Here is a 16,012-nt window from a genome sequence, read left to right on the forward strand (position 1 = left end):
ATTACAACGTTTAGGGAAACAAAATCACATTCAGTTAGATAGTCAAAATGAGCGCACAGCATGAGTGCTTAAATCTTGTGAAGCCTCTGAAAATAGTGATGAAGTTCATGGGGCTTGAGTCTTCTAGTTTGGAGTCTTCTAGCCTTTGCTAGCTTTCATTATTTTAAAGTAAGCTCCTTTGGCTGCTTGTAGAGGTGGAAAAAAGAATGGCACTGTGTGCGTCTTAAAGCATCCCGTGAAAAGCAACAATGGTTCCTTTGGAGCGCTGTGTAATAGCATTTCCAGGGCCACTGGATAATTGATAAAAGTACAGAAGAGACAGCATAAGGTCTGAAAGAAAGCCAACTAACAGGCCAGCATTTTAAAAATGCTGCCTCTTATGGAGTCACTGACTGATTGTCTGACTGACTGATAACCGTTGTTGAAACTAATAGCATCACTACTATACCCTTCCAACACCACCAGTATAAGGCTAACAAATAATGAAAGAAAGCAGTTCACTGAAGCACATCATGGCTCTTATGAAAACCTAAGAATGGGTAAAATAACACAGCAGAGAGGACTGCTACTTGAGCTTGACCTACTTCTGGAGAACGTGAACTAAACTCAAACTATAATGTGTCAAATGCTATTTTCAGAAGAGCTCGTCTTTGTTACCCAGTTCTGACACTATAATGTTAGCTATTAGCAGCTGGAAAACATTTTGCTCAACTAGCTGGAGAGCTAGCTGTATCCTGTTTGGATAGATTGTGCAGCAACACATGAGCTATAGTCTCTGACTGTACATCAACAAGGTGGACCAACAAAGTAGGAGTGTCTAAGGGAGTGGACAGTGGGTGGACACAGTGTTTAAAAACTCCAGCAGCACTGGATGAAAATGATCCACCATCCAAATAATGCCTGCTTTGTGGTGGTCCTGTGGGGGTCCTGACCATTGAAGAAAAGGGTCAAAAGTATACAGAGAAACAGATGGACTACAGTCTGTAATTGTAAAACAGCAAAGTGCACCTATATGGTAAGCAGAGCGGATAAAATGGACACTGAGTGTAGATACAAGGACGTAGACCCAATGAAGTGGTTGGTCGGTGTATATATTCTGTATCATAGACATTACATTTACATTTACAGCATTTAGCAGACGCTCTTATCCAGAGCGACTTACAAAAAGTGCTTTGTCTATTCAGAGAAAGTATCTTTGCTGGTTACCAATAGACAATTGCATGACAAATGCTATTCAGCTGATTGAGGTCAAGCATAACTAGGCTTGGCTTGCCACCCTGCAGTAAAAGCTTGTTGTAACTGCCATTGCCTTCTTAGAATTTAAAGGAATATTCCAGTGTTTTTTTTAATGTAATCTTAACCTAAACACACTTGTAGCATACAGATGATTACCACGAACACTTATTTTAATGCAGAGCAGAGTAGGAGAGACTCCAAACACATTGATAAAAGAACTCAGTAGACATGTGCTTTAGCATCTACCCATTCACTTCTAATATAAATGTATAAAGGTTTTCTGTTCTTTTCTAACTACATGGAAACATTATTGTTTATGATGATGGATCATAAACTGTAGATGCAGCAGATGGAATATTCCTTTAATGTGAACAGTCTATCCAGAATGATGCAATAAGTGTCAATAGGTACTGTTCACATGACATTATGTAATGTGATTCAATTCTTTAATAAAACAAGGAGATAATTGTTTTCATTTCATGGCGTGTAGTATCCGTGGAATGTGCAGATAACTTTCGAACCTCTAATCCCATTTTTAAGGCTTGTGTTCATCAGAGATATGGTGCGATAAACAGAAGATGCATCTTGCATCTGTAATGCAAACCCAGTTTGTTGTGAATCCAGGGATTAAGGTTATTAGAACTATAAGCTACTCTGTGATTATCCGGAGGGATCAGGTCGACTCGCGAGAGGAAGAGAGAGGGGAGACTGCCACGGCGCATCTGTTCGCCCAGTCGCGCCAGTCTAAGAGCTATGTCTGTGGCCTTAACGTTAAGACGGGACTGGGCATTATCTGTTTATCATCTATGAGTGCATCATGAAAAGTAACCGCACGGCAGAAGAGAGCCCGTACTGGCTCATAAATGACCGCATTTACAGGGGCTTAGGATCACTGCTGTCCACTATTTCTGAAATGGATGTCAAATTTACAGGCATTGTGTGCTGGTTTATGGATTACTGCTGTGTGGAGCTGGGGACTGGTGGTGGCAGCGGCACAGCATGGAATGCATAAGCAGGAGTGTAAAAATGCACTGGTGCATTATTATATATTGATTTGAAGGTAGAGATTCAACTGCATCTGTGTTAGAATGTCACAACTGATTTTATAAAACAGACAGTAAGTCATTCAGTTTTTGTCATAGACAATACTTTGCAAAAGATAAAGGAGTGCTGTTTATGACTTTTATTGTATTTATTAAATGACATTTAATTTCTAGTCAAAATTACCATTATGTACATGCTGTTCATTTTTCAGCATCAGGAAAAAAAAATCTGAAAATATATATTTAACAAAATACTACACAGAAGCCTCACCAACTAAATATACCAGTTTTCCAGTATTTAGTGTTTTCACCCTTGGCCTGGATATAATTTCAGAAGTAGAATAGAAAGCAAATGGCTGCTACACCGTCAGTATTTTAATAAATGCTGTTTATAAAGTCAGTCATTAATTATAATGGCTACTCTGTGATGAAGGAATGGTATGCAAATTTTCCTATCGTGATATCAGTGACCAAAATTAGCATGGTTGTTGTATTGTTATGATTTTGTTAAAGTGCCTGAAATCAAGGCACCACAGGTATTACACTGACATACAGTACTGTGTACCCCTCATTTATTTCATTTAGCCATAAAGTACAAGGTACTCATTAAAATGACTCATGACAAATCACATAGAATTACACAGAAGCCTCAAAAACTAAATATATGTTCTTTTCAGTATTCAGTGTCTCCACTCTTTGCCTTTCTTACAGCTTCCATTCTTTTCATGAGACTTGCTTTCGGTTTTTCAAAGAAATGTGCAGGGATATTTTTCCACACCTCCAAACTTCAGTCTTAGAAGTTGATTACATTTTCTCCACTCTTTTAGACACACCTATGTTGTTGGTCCACCTTGTATATGTAAAGTCAAAGACAGTAGCTCATCTGTTGCTGGACAATTTGTGTTGGTCATTCTCCAGTCTTTCATCAGTGGTCACAGGAGGCTGCCCACAGTACGCTGTTGGCTAGACGTTTTTGGTTGGTGGATTATTCTCAGTCCAGCATTGACCCTGCAGCAGCACTGCTGTGTCTGATCCACTCGTACCAGCGCAACACACACTAACACAACACCACCATCACGTCAGTGTAACTGAGAATGATGCACCACCCAAATGATACCTGCTCTATTGTGGTACTATGGGCTTCCTGACAATTGAAGAAGAGGGTCAAAGGGGGCAGCAAGGTGTGCAGAGAAACAGATGTAATGGAAAATTTTTACTTAATGGCCATTTTAACAGTAAATTAAATGTATGAAATGTGGTCTCTGAGTGGTCTCTAACTTTTGAGCAGTGCTGGAGCTCCTTCAGTCAGGTGTATTCTGAATCATACCAAAATAATGGACTTGAATTCAATCATGTTCAAATTTCAGATTCCATGTTCTACTGAATCATTTCCTTAAGAATTGTAATTGAATTAAATCATTTTGAGGTCAGAAATTTAGTTATTCAGAGTTGTGAAAGTATGTAGCTGGTGCCTCTGAGTAAAGTGCCATAGCCTGGAAGGGAATATCAGTTTTGCTGTATTGTGAGTTTATAATAAGCAGCGCTCTGAGTAAACCTGCAGTATTGCTATGAGAACTGCCACATGAGTCGGGAGTGCTATAAAAGAGCCAATGCAAATATTCCATGCTGAGAGACAGCGGTACTGAAGGGCTCTGTCAGTGAGAGCTGTAATCTGGCACTAGCCGCCATCCGCCACTGCGGCTTTGCATCGATTTCTAGCAGAGTGGCTGGACACTTAGCCGTCACGTACTCACTCCCCACCCCTCTCCATTTTTCATGCTGTTGGGGGTAGGGGGGGGATAAAGAAGATGGTGAGCTGTGAAGTGCTATTAAACGTCAGCTGGTGAAAGCATTAGACAGCTCACTGCGACTCTCCATTCCATTCTTACTGTCCATTTCAGCCCAGTCAGTGTGTCTGATTGACCCTCAAAGCTGATGATACCATTTGAATCATCTAGCCGTTATTAAATATTTAGACTTAAGATTTACAGTGCCAGTGCAGTTCAAAGGACAGGGACACCATTTTTTATTGTTTTGGCTCAGTACTCCACTGGATTTGAAATGAAACAATGACCACGAGGATTAAAGTGCAGAGTGTCTGCTTTAATTCAGCTGTATTTACATCTATGTTAGGCGAACTGGCTATGTTTAAAGAAACTCATAACCCTTTTCTGTATATAGTCAGAACATTTTTGGGAGCCATAAATATTTGGGCAGTTGGCTGCTCATTTGTTTTTTGCTAAGAGTCATTGCATCATCTGACCACACAGTTTGGTTAAAAAACATTCTGAATTGCTGACCAGTTGCTAACTAATAACAGTGGTCACTTTACTCTAAGCTGATAGAACTACTTTTCCTGGGGGAAGAAATTACCAACATTAAAAAGATATGTCTGAAACAATATTTGGGCCTTCTTTGTTTCAAGGGAAAGTGGGGTTGTTTGGCACTACTTATCACTCTCTGCTGTATATCCCAGGCATATTATACAATAGGATGACTTAACTTGAATTAAATCTAAGCATCTTGTCAGAAAATATCTCCTGGAATTAGTGCATTCATGACTAAATTCAAGTTGTGCTTTTGTGCCACCAGCTCCAAAATCAAGCTGCCAACCAACACCAGTCATGTTGGGACATGACTCTGTTATTTACTTCATGTTAATGAGCTTGTTTGCTTTGAAACAGAAACAGGTGATAATAGATGCATGTAAAATTGATACATATATGTGCAAATATATTAAGTATGTCTCTTTACTGTTTATGATGTCTCTTTACAGTTTATGATCGACTGCACCAGCCAGCCCCATGTAACCAATCTACTTGGTCTTTTTCTACTGTGCAAAACTGTTCTATGAAAGCAAAAGAACACATGGGTTACAGGGGTAAGAGCGAATATCACTTGCCCTCAGCTCATACCTGCAACCATATCACAGCCATTATGGTATTCACAATATTATACTCGTGCTCATGTTCTATTGCTTAACCACTTCTACGGTTCTAAAGATGATTCAAGATGTGGCACTGATACAATAAGGATCTCAGAGTTGTCAATGCAATGTCAAGTGGTCGTTAAGGAGTCTAAACAATCAGACTAAATCAATCAGATGCAGAGCCAAAACATTATGTTTGTCAATAACAACTGTTTGGCACTTTGTTAAGAAGCATGAACATACCGATACTGATCAATAGCAAACAACCAGGCAGATCATGGAGCAGTGGATGACCAAAGAACTTCCCAAGCATGAAGAAGAACTGCTGATGATAAGAAGCATTATGAGGAGCATCTAGACAAAGATGTGTCAAAGTCTACCATAAAGAGAATACACTAGTATGCCATCAAAGGGTTTACAAACCACAGCTAGGCTTCAAGAGCTGAAATGAGTAAAGTCTAAAGAAAACAGAATCTGCTGATAATCCAAAGCAAACCACCTCATCAGTGGTACATGGAGGCATGGCCATGCACTGTTAAAAATAAAGGTTTATACAAGAATCTTTCAGTTCCATAAAGAATGTTTCAAAGGTTGATTCTTCAAAGAAAGCAGTGAGATGGACAAGTGTGGACTTTTCCACATAAGTTCTTTCATAGCACAGTTCATATTGGTAGGTGCTTTTTTTTGTTTGTTTAATCAGAGTAGCAGTAGGGCATGACTGATTGTTTTTGACTGAGCACAAGTTCCCTCAGACACACTTCGCAAACATCTGCCTTCCCAGAAGAACGGATGTTGTTACAGCTGCAAAGGGGGCAACTCTGTATTAATGCCCGTGGTTTGGAAATGGGATGTCTGACAAGCTCATGTAGGTGTGGTTGTCAGACGTCCACATACTTTTGGACATACATTGTATTTTAAAGAGTGCTGTGAAACAGAAAGTGTTGCTAATGTCCTTTTGACTTTCATTTTAATACTTTACATTGCAGGGCTAGTATTTATGGGAGAAATTATACTGCTCAGTCACTGCAACTGGTAATTTAGATGTTTTCAGAATAATGATTATTAATGATTACATTTAAAATGCAGTGAATAAGCACAGAATGTATTAAGCTTCTAGCCCTGTTGATAATGGGCACTGTAAAATCACTCTTCCATCAGAGCCTGACCACAATCAAAACATCAACTCTGATGAACGCTGACTCAGCATGTCCAAAGCTTGTGCTTGTTCTTACCATTTGGTCATGGGCCATGGGATATTAATTGCTTCTGCTTTTGTGTTTGGTTAGGAGAGTGCTCGGAGAAGGCTTCCAAAAAGTGTTTTGGTCAGTTATTGTCTTTGAGCTAAAGGGACATTAGGGCCAATGTTACTGGACTTTATTAGAAATATGATTTGCTTATTTTACTTCAATTAAAACCACTGCCCTGGCAGTTGTATTACAGCTCCATTTACTTGTGATACCACTTGAGGAAATGCAAAGAAACAGGTTTGAATCCCAGCTGGGCCATGTGCTGTCTTTGACGATAGGGGAAAGTGGGCACAACCTAATGCAAGGTAAAATTTAACACCTTTTTTGTAGTTAAACACATACAGTAGAACATGCTTCAGGTCATTTTTCGTATTCCCATTTAAATGTTATTTGCAAAGCTTGACAGATGTTTCTCCTCATGGTATGGTTAGTTTTAACATGCTGTTACAACTAAGCCTCCCAAAGTAAACAATGAGAGATCTGTATAAATTACAGTTTTTTTAAACATTTTATTTATAGATTCATCAAAAACATGCTCTAGATGTCTTGTAAATAAAATCAACAACTATTCAGGATATACTTGGATGTAGGCACCCTCTTTCCCCAATAACTACCCAGTGTACTCCAGTTTACAAGTTAATTATTTGTGTTATTTGTATAGTTGTGTAGTAGAGTTTGCAGTTTAGAGTCCTAAATCTCATCTGGAGTAAAAAAGTATGGTTCAAAACAGACTCAACTACAAGCATGTAATATCTGAGGGTAACCAGGACACAAGTGTTTAAATAATGTTAAATAAAGCTGCACTGAGGAATTGCTGAAAAAGCACTGGCCTGTCTGGCCCTTAGTCTGCTAATAAACCATGGTGGTAAGCTGGTGGGTGTGTTGATGTTATTACAAAGCCTTTATTACTGTAGCTGTGAAAACTGACCTGCTACTTGCAGTGATTCCTGTGCCACAGCTGCAAAAATTGCAGGTAATCAACTTAATAAATCCCAAAGTTAATTCTGATGCGAAAATAGCTGAATGTCTCTCTTGCAAAACAAGGTGTGTCATGCTGAATGATGTAATGGTGCTCTTTCCTTTCATAGTGATCACTTCAATTTCTGCCGTTTATGTGATTAACTGGAAAAGTGAAAAAGAAAGCGCAGCTTAAGCTTTCTAAGATGTTGCTAGGCAGTTGCTAAGGTATTCCTTGCTAGGGAGTTGCTAGGTGGATGCTAAGATGTTGCTGAGGGATTGTTATGGTGTCCCAATTGGTTGCTAAGGTGTTGCTAAATGGTTGTTATGGTATTCCGAGTAGTTGCTAAGGTATTGCTAGGCAATTGCCATGATATCCCAGATAGTTGCTAGGGTGTTGCAAGGTTGTTGCTATGATATCCCAAGTGGTTGCTAGGGTGTTGTTAGGTGCTTGCTGTGGTATCCCTCATGGTTGCTAGGGTGTTGCTAGGTCACTGCAACCATATCCCAGGTGGTTGCCTGGGAGTTGCTAGGTTGTTGCTATGGTAGTCCAGGTGGTTGCTAAGACACCCCAGGTGGTTGCTAGGGGGTTGTTGTGGCTGGTGGTTGCTATAATATCTCACAAGATTATTTGGATGTTTCTAATGGATGTACATCGTCGTGATTTTAAGCTGAGTGCACTTTTTTGTCCCCATTCATTCCTAGGGGGAAAAATAGTCGTTGTGTGTTGATGTCTTTAATTGACTGGTTTGATAAGTAGGCCAGGTTCCAAAACTAAATCACTGATAGTGCATCAGATATAAATGGGTGCACAGAATAGGAAGGCCCCTGCTTTAAATACTAATTTACTAATAAAATCTTATAAAACATCATTATTTGTAGCCTAGTATAATAGTGTGGTTTCTCTTTGGGATATTTGAATATTAGCAATTAAAAAAAAACAAAAACGGGGGCGGTCCGTGATAGTAAGTCTACTTGCTAGCTACATTTGACGAATTTCTCAGACATTAGCTAACATCCAGTATGCCAGCAAAATAGGATACTAAGTGCATCACAGTCCGCTTGCAGCAATCGCACAAATGTTTCAGGCTTAGACGCATAAACTTAATGTAGATTAATTATTGTCTTCATACTGCGGTACCAGAGCCATTCTACGTAGGCTACCAAAATATCATCTGCATAACATGGCACTGATCTCACGCAGAAATCAGGCAGGCTGTCTGAGAGTCACAGAATTCAAGCTGAATATAAACCATAGAATTCCTGTTGATAGGAATTTACATTAGAAAAGCATTTGAAAAGGTACAGAGGAACCTCTGACTAAGACTAGCTAACTGGCTAAATCAGTCTATGTAACACATCAATCTTTATGTGGTGTTTCACTTATAATTAAGCAAGAAAATACCTGCAATGGTTTTATTAACGTAAAGCAGCTATTTGCTAATCCTTTGAATAAATTTTGCACCACTCCGTCTCTTGTCCATCAAAGTGTCTTCCTTTGCCTAAATAATGACTGGACAGTTTTATTTTCTAGGCTACTGCTAAAAGCACATATTGAAAGTCTTTTCTATACAGTAATTAGGCTATTGAGTCATTCAGCAAAATTGGTGCTGAATAGATGTTCTAATTTGAAATTTTCTCATGTCAAGAAGTCACAGTTTTTTGTCCATTTATGTTTCATTTACATACTTTTATCAAAAAATCTGATTTCTCAACCTCAGTAACCATATTTAATCACACTAAGCTGTGAATGAGGTAAACGTTTCAGGCCAAACCAGCTGTTTGATACCACAATTAGACATTTTAAAGTTTTTTTTTTGAGAATATTGCAGTGGAGTTGTATAAAAACTGTTTAGTTGTCTGTTTTGTGCGAGAGAACAGACATATGCTTGACGTTATGGGTTCGTTATGCTTGACGGACCCTGTCCAGGATCTAGAAAACAAATAAACAAATCAGATCAGTGTTGTTTAAAGAAAAAAAATTTGTATTGCAAAATTTAAGCATTTGAAATCAGCTCCCCCAAAGTCACTCACTACATCATCATGCAACTTAGTGTGACAGCACATTACTTTTATAGCTAAATGACAGGCACATACATACATACATATATATATATATATATATATATATATATATATATATATATATATATATATATATATATATATTGGCCCTACATCATGAACTCACTTGATGGTAAAAATGTCCTGTGACGTATGATATGAACACTAACAAATAGCAGAATGTCTTGAAGTGACACACTTTGCTCCTCACAAAAAGAGTGTGCTACGTTCCAGTTTGGAAAGGTGAATGCAGCATGGATAGTCTCACCCCCTCTCTCGGGAGTTTTTGGGTGAAATGAAAGTGTGACATTGTGATGCCTAAATACATTTTCATGATGCAAAATATAAATCATGATATTTAGTTTTCTTAGGTTTGATAAATTGCAACAGAAAAAGAATTGTGTAGTGCCACTCTCGAAAAGTACAATAATTTGTATTTACAACTTTACGGCACTAAGTCCAGTTAAACAGGACTAATTATGCTTTCCTTGTAAGTGTGCGGTTGGTCAGTGTAAGTACTGACAGACATGATGGTTAGAAGAGTATGTTGTGATGTAAGGTGACACATTTATAATATTGTTGAATGACCGCCCCCCTTTCTTACACATAGATCAGATGTCCGTAGCCCAGTTTGAGCTGCTTTTGGAAATGCACTCCATACATGACAAAGCAAAGGTTTTGAAATGTGTTGCTAGTTTTTGAGACATAGCCATGGGTCAGTTTGGCTGTTGCTATGCCAACTGCAGAGACAACAGCAATTGGTAGATTTAATGTTGCTTGCGACAAACATCAGGTTTGCCAAGTAAGAGTAGTTTGATTGATGTATTTCTGCTAGTAAGCACTCTGTCTTTATGATATATCTGTATCTGATTACTGATTCTTTAACCCTAACAGAGCACAGTTAATTTTTTTTGTATCCCAATTATGTTATATGTATTCTGTTACTACCAAAGTCTCATAAGCCCACTTCAGACAGGATTGTGTTTTACGTGGGGTCCTAGGGTGGTTTCCTCTTTTATTCCGTCCGGATCATCCATGTGTGTGTTTTTCTCCATTCTCCCCTGAGGAAAAACAGGCCGAATTACCTACTGCATTTTACCAAACTTGCTGATCATCTGATAGATTAAATCTGGGTGGTGGATTTTCCAGACAGATTACATTGCATTGCGTTGAAAAAGATTTTGACCACTGCTACTTGCCATATTTAGTCGTCTAGCATATCCATCCATGTTAAATATTTTCCAACTTGCGAAACAGTGGATGCTTTGGAGGTCTTTACTTGATCTGCATGTATAGATGTATAGATTTATACATGCAGCTGCACCGATAGTGCAATTTATATTTACACACAACCACACAATGTCATCAAAGAATTTTATATGCACTATGTATATTTTTTACTTGAATAGAGCATAATCATATGACGCAAACATCCAGGTTGGTTGAAATTACACCCCAAAACTCGCACCTCCTGTAGTAATTTTATGGATGTGTGAGTTTTATCACTGAGAAGATTAGTACCTACAGGCATCCCCCTGATGAACTAATCCAATCTGAATAGGCTAATAGAAGTAAAAGAAGTCTGTCTTTGAGTCAGTGCTCATTAAGTTGCTCCATTCTTGACACTGGTGGTAGACAGCGTGGCATTTGAGACAGTGGCATACATAAAATTGCTGAATGATAGACTTTTTTTGGCAGATGATGTACTTCAGAGGCAATTCACTTGTCTGTGGGTTTCAGGTACAGTTCATGCAAACACTGTGTGTAGGTACAGCACCATGGGCCTTTCTGGCACCACAGCACTTGCATGTGATGTTTGATGCCTTGCATGGTAACATGCAACGGCAAGTACTGGTCTGCATGCCGCTTAATGAATGTCTTCCTTTCTCTCTCCCTGCCCCATCCGTGCTCGCAGAAGACAACCATGTTGAAGGTGGGTAACATATTTTTTTAATCATTATTATACTTACCTCAACCTTGACCCATAATGTGGTTTATCACTGTCATTACATGTTCCATGTGCAGACGGTAGGTAATTTATTCCTTGCCATTAATCTTTTGGATCTGGAGATGTTCACTATAGCTGAATTTGACAGCTAGAGGGGTACAAAGCCCCCCAGCATTGAGCTGTGGAGCATTAGAATTGCGTTCTCTGTAGTGATGGAGCTCCATCCAAACCTTTGGGATGAGTTGGAGTGGTGTTTGTGAAACAAAACCAGTCTTTTAACATTAGTACCTGACCTCACTAGTGCTCTTGTGGCTGAATGCAACCAAATTCTCACAATGTTCCAACATCCGGAGTTTTCCCAGAAGAGTAGATGCAGCAAAGGGGGGACAAACACCCTATAAATTCTCTTGATTGGTGAAGAAATGTTGAAGCAGGGGAAAGGAGATGTAACCCCAGACTCACTTTGTTCAATCCTTCAGGACAGGCAGATGTTACCTGATTGTCAGAACGATCCTGGAAATGTCAAATCCAGCTATTGTGCAAAAAAGGGCAAGAGTTAAAAAGGACCATAATGATTTGGGATGAGGAAGTCAAGTGAATGCCTGTAAGCCAAAGTAAACCATAAGTATGGAAGTTCTGATTGTGAGATGTAATCGATGGAGAATAGTACAAGAGTGAACAGTTACTGTTTGGGTAACTTCAGAGAATTCTGCGCTCTTAAAAATAAAGGTTCCCAAATAGTTCTTGGCTTGGATGTAAAGTTCCTTAAAACCATTTGACCTATCTATGCTCCAGATGCTAATGTGTTCTTTGATAACAAAAATTGCAGCGTTGGTTAACCTTTGCAGACCAATCAGCTGAAACAAATAGCATCCGGTTCTTGTTGACTAGGATTTTTGCCAACATTCTGTAAAGCTTGGTCAACTTTTCGTGCTACAGAAGACCACATTTGTGGGTGGAGCATGGATAGATCAATTGGTGTACAGTCTTTACATAAGAAGGAGGTTCTTCAGAAAAGTTATTCACACTTGTACATCTTCTTTACAAACATGGTTTCTTGAAGAACCAGCTATTGAAAGGTTCTTTAGACAACCCAGAGTGGTTCTACTGTGGCATCACTCCAAAGAACCTGTTGTAGCACCCTTATTTTTAAGAGCGAACCCATGAAACATGATGGAGAAGAATGCGGGGTTATCTCAAAACCAATGTGTGGTATATCCCAAAAAAATGCGGGAGATGTTGAGCCTGAACGTTTAGTCTGGCTTCCTTATCCCTAGTGATGGAATGAGTGGAATGCTCCTTCAAGGTTGAAGAGGTAAATCATCCTTCTGCATGGTCCTTATATCAGTTAAATGTCAGATATATTCTTCAGTATCCATCACAATGGAATAAAACAGGTACAGAACTGAAGAACTAGAAGCAAATGATGGAGGAAAAAGACTGTTTTCGCTGTTAGGCTGGTTTTGAACAAGACTGTAGTCAACTTGAATATCAAGGTAATTTTTAATGCACTTTTATCAACGGATCCTGTTGTTTATGAAAAAATGCACCACCATTCAAAAGGTCGGAATCAATGTTTTCAGTATTACAAACCGAATTTGGTAGCAGGCAAGTTATTAAATGATTCACATATGCTAATATTTTGCAACATCAATGTTTTCAGTAAATAGCAGGACACTATAAAGCTGTAAATAAGACTTAACAATTAAGTTATAATAAAATTAATATTCAGAAGTCTGTATGTTTCAAAAGCGGAGATCAAATCTCATAGCAGATAACTTGGGGTAAATAGAAGATTATGGTGTATTATCCATCATTTCATATTTTTGTTTAAATAATTCTTAAAATTTTGAGTAAAACATCTAAAAATACCATTAGCTTAATAGTTAGCAATGTTAAACTTCACTTTTAAGTTATTATTGTTATTAAAATTTCAAAAATGTCAAAAATTGCACATTTTCAGTAGTGTACATTCAGTCAGATATGTCCAAACACTAGTTCTGTGGTTCTATGGCAGTAATTGGACTCTATATAGTTAGTCTGTGGAGGAAACTGATTAGACTTTAGTCAATTGCAACTGTTACAAATTTTTTGATGTTGAAATATATATGAGCAGAAATAGAAAGCACAGGGCTACCAAAAGAGAAAATGCTGCACATTTCTTTCTGAATGGGTAAGTATTGCTAACTGCTTCCTTGTAAGTGGAATATTTCCATGAAAATCATCTGACAGTTAATTTGTAATTATGGATATAGACCGTAGCACTCATATTGACACTCACTCCCAAATGGGTCGTGTTAAATGGAACGGTTTGGCAGGCAGTCAGTTCAGTGAATATAAAAAAAAAAGCAATAAAACGCCCCTGACATTTATAGTACATAACGTTTCTACGTTCATACAAAGGTACTTATACTTTTGCGCAGCAGAGAGGAAAATGATGGGGCTATATTTCGCGCTGTTGCCAAAGACGGTCAGGAAAATATGGCTGTGTTTTGCTCCATCTGTCTCTGTTTGCACTGTAAATCATGGATGGAAAAGCAACGGATTATGGGGGAGGTAGGTTGGATTAGATGAAGTATCCTTGAAGATGTCTTTTCCAGGGTCTTTGATGGTAATATATCTATTTTTCTGCCTGGTTAGTGTCTTCAGTGACGTATTACATCTATCTGGGAAAATAAGTGAGTAAAAAAAAATGTAGATCAGACATTTGTTGCCTTGTCATTTACCTTCTCCCTTTCCCTCTCCGTCCTATACTCCCCACCCTCATCCTGACCCAGTAAGAACCACAGGCATAGAGAGAGAGATGCCTGTGTGGCAGGGTAGTAGAAGCTTCCCTATGTTTTTGTGTTCTTTTCTGACTGTAACTCTTGTTTCCCTTAAAGGTCTGGCGCACCTGATGATGGGCGACCAAGGTATGTCCTCTGTTCCTTTCTCACTCATCCCTGCCTCATTCCTTCATCGCCTTTGTGCTTTTAGCTTGAAGCTCCAGCCGCTTTTCGCTCACACTGTTCTGGGGCTGCATTTGCCATGGTTTAAGGAAACCTGAACGGAGCTAGAAAGCATGGCTTCACCACTAAGCTGTGCTTTTAATGGCTCCATCCAAAGCAAGGAAGTTTTGAATTTATTGATTGCACCATACATTCCATCAGAAATCGTGTCTTTAGTAGCTGTAAGGATTTTCAAAATGGGTTAAAGACTAAATGAACAATTTTACCTCTCCATTTTCCGTCTACGAATGTGTACGTTCTTAACATATTTGCAAGGCAGGTCAAGCTTTTAAAAAATTAGTAGCATACTTAACTTTTGGTCAAAACACCTACGCTATTTTACTGCTAATGGTGCTCCCTTATTTAGCCTGATCAACACGAGTGAGTGAGTGAGTTGCAGGCCAATTCCATGAGGTGCTTTGCATCTGAAACACTACAAACGGTCTAGCATAACAATGCAACCTTTGACACGGATACAAAATTAATGTAATTTGAATTGAACTGAGTTGCGTTTAATGATATTTTTTACTAACAGTATGTTAAGCTTGTCCAACCTTGCAACAGTTGCTATAAACAAATGCATTTGTAAGCGGATCATGGGCAGATCAGTACAACTATATCAGCCTGGTACATCAGTACCAAGGATCAATCAGAATGAACCAAATAGATGTTTATCTTCCGCAGGAATAGAGCAATTGGTCAGGTTGGGTAGCCCATCTAGTTAAGCTAGTGTAAAGAGCCAGTCTTGCTCAAAGAGTGTATACTGCTTTGTGTTTTTGGCCCTCAGCCCACCAAGACAAAAGGTTTTGGCACCCCTGTGCTAAGCTGTGCTTTCAGTGGCTCTACCTAAAGTGAAGGATCTAGCTTTGAATTTGCATCAGAGCTTTTGCATCAATATTATTAGTATCCATGTAGATTTACAAAAGACGTAGCTGTACAATTATATAGTGCAGTGTGCAATAAATAGAACTCTATCCATCAAAAAATACAACACAGCCCATCAGTTCCAAGAACCAATCAGAATCAGCAAAATGTATTTTAGCAATTGGGTCAGGTTAAGTAACCAGGCTAGTTAATTAATTCCTCATGGAGTGCTATTGCATGTTTTGGAGAAAGAATATTACTTAATTAAGATGTAGTGTTTTTTTTTTCGCCCCTTCATTATCACTAGCTTTTCATCCACATCACTAATCCTCCATCAGCCCTTTCTGCCCTCCTTGCGTAACCATGCCTCTTATTAAGTGTCTCTCTCCTCTCCCTTTGTTTTCCCTTTCTCTGGGCTCTGCTTCCTCCATGGAACCATTTCATCAAATTGTGTAGGTAAAAGTAAAGGTACCTAATCTCCCTTTTGTCTCCTACATGTCCCTGCATATATGCTTCCTAGCTGATTGCTTTGTGGTCCTTCACTGAGCACTTGAATGTAGATTCCTAAGAGCCTGTAAGTGGGTTGCTGAATAGTACACTGAACTTATGAGCGTGACAAAATGTCTTGAAGGTAGGTGTTCTTCCACCACTGCCTTTTTCTCTACGCTTGAGATGCATGTACAGTATGCGGCGTAGCACTGTTCATAAAGCGGATCGCCTTTCGGCCTGGCAGTGCA

The 16,012-nt window shown here is 38.8% G+C and overlaps 1 protein-coding gene across 1 annotated transcript in view; it reads left to right on the forward strand.

Annotated features, from left to right (window-relative positions):
• Window positions 1-16,012, forward strand: part of LOC118816636 (neurexin-1a-like) — a 524,474-nt gene that overhangs the window by 28,779 nt on the left and 479,683 nt on the right. The window contains exons 3-5 of the mRNA XM_036583126.1: window positions 11,392-11,409; window positions 14,307-14,336; window positions 15,732-15,743. Coding sequence (XP_036439019.1) covers window positions 11,392-11,409; window positions 14,307-14,336; window positions 15,732-15,743 — 60 coding nt within the window. The remainder of the gene's footprint in view (window positions 1-11,391; window positions 11,410-14,306; window positions 14,337-15,731; window positions 15,744-16,012) is intronic.

This window comes from Colossoma macropomum, unplaced genomic scaffold (assembly GCF_904425465.1).
Source record: "Colossoma macropomum unplaced genomic scaffold, Colossoma_macropomum, whole genome shotgun sequence".
Taxonomy (NCBI): Eukaryota; Metazoa; Chordata; class Actinopteri; order Characiformes; family Serrasalmidae; genus Colossoma; species Colossoma macropomum.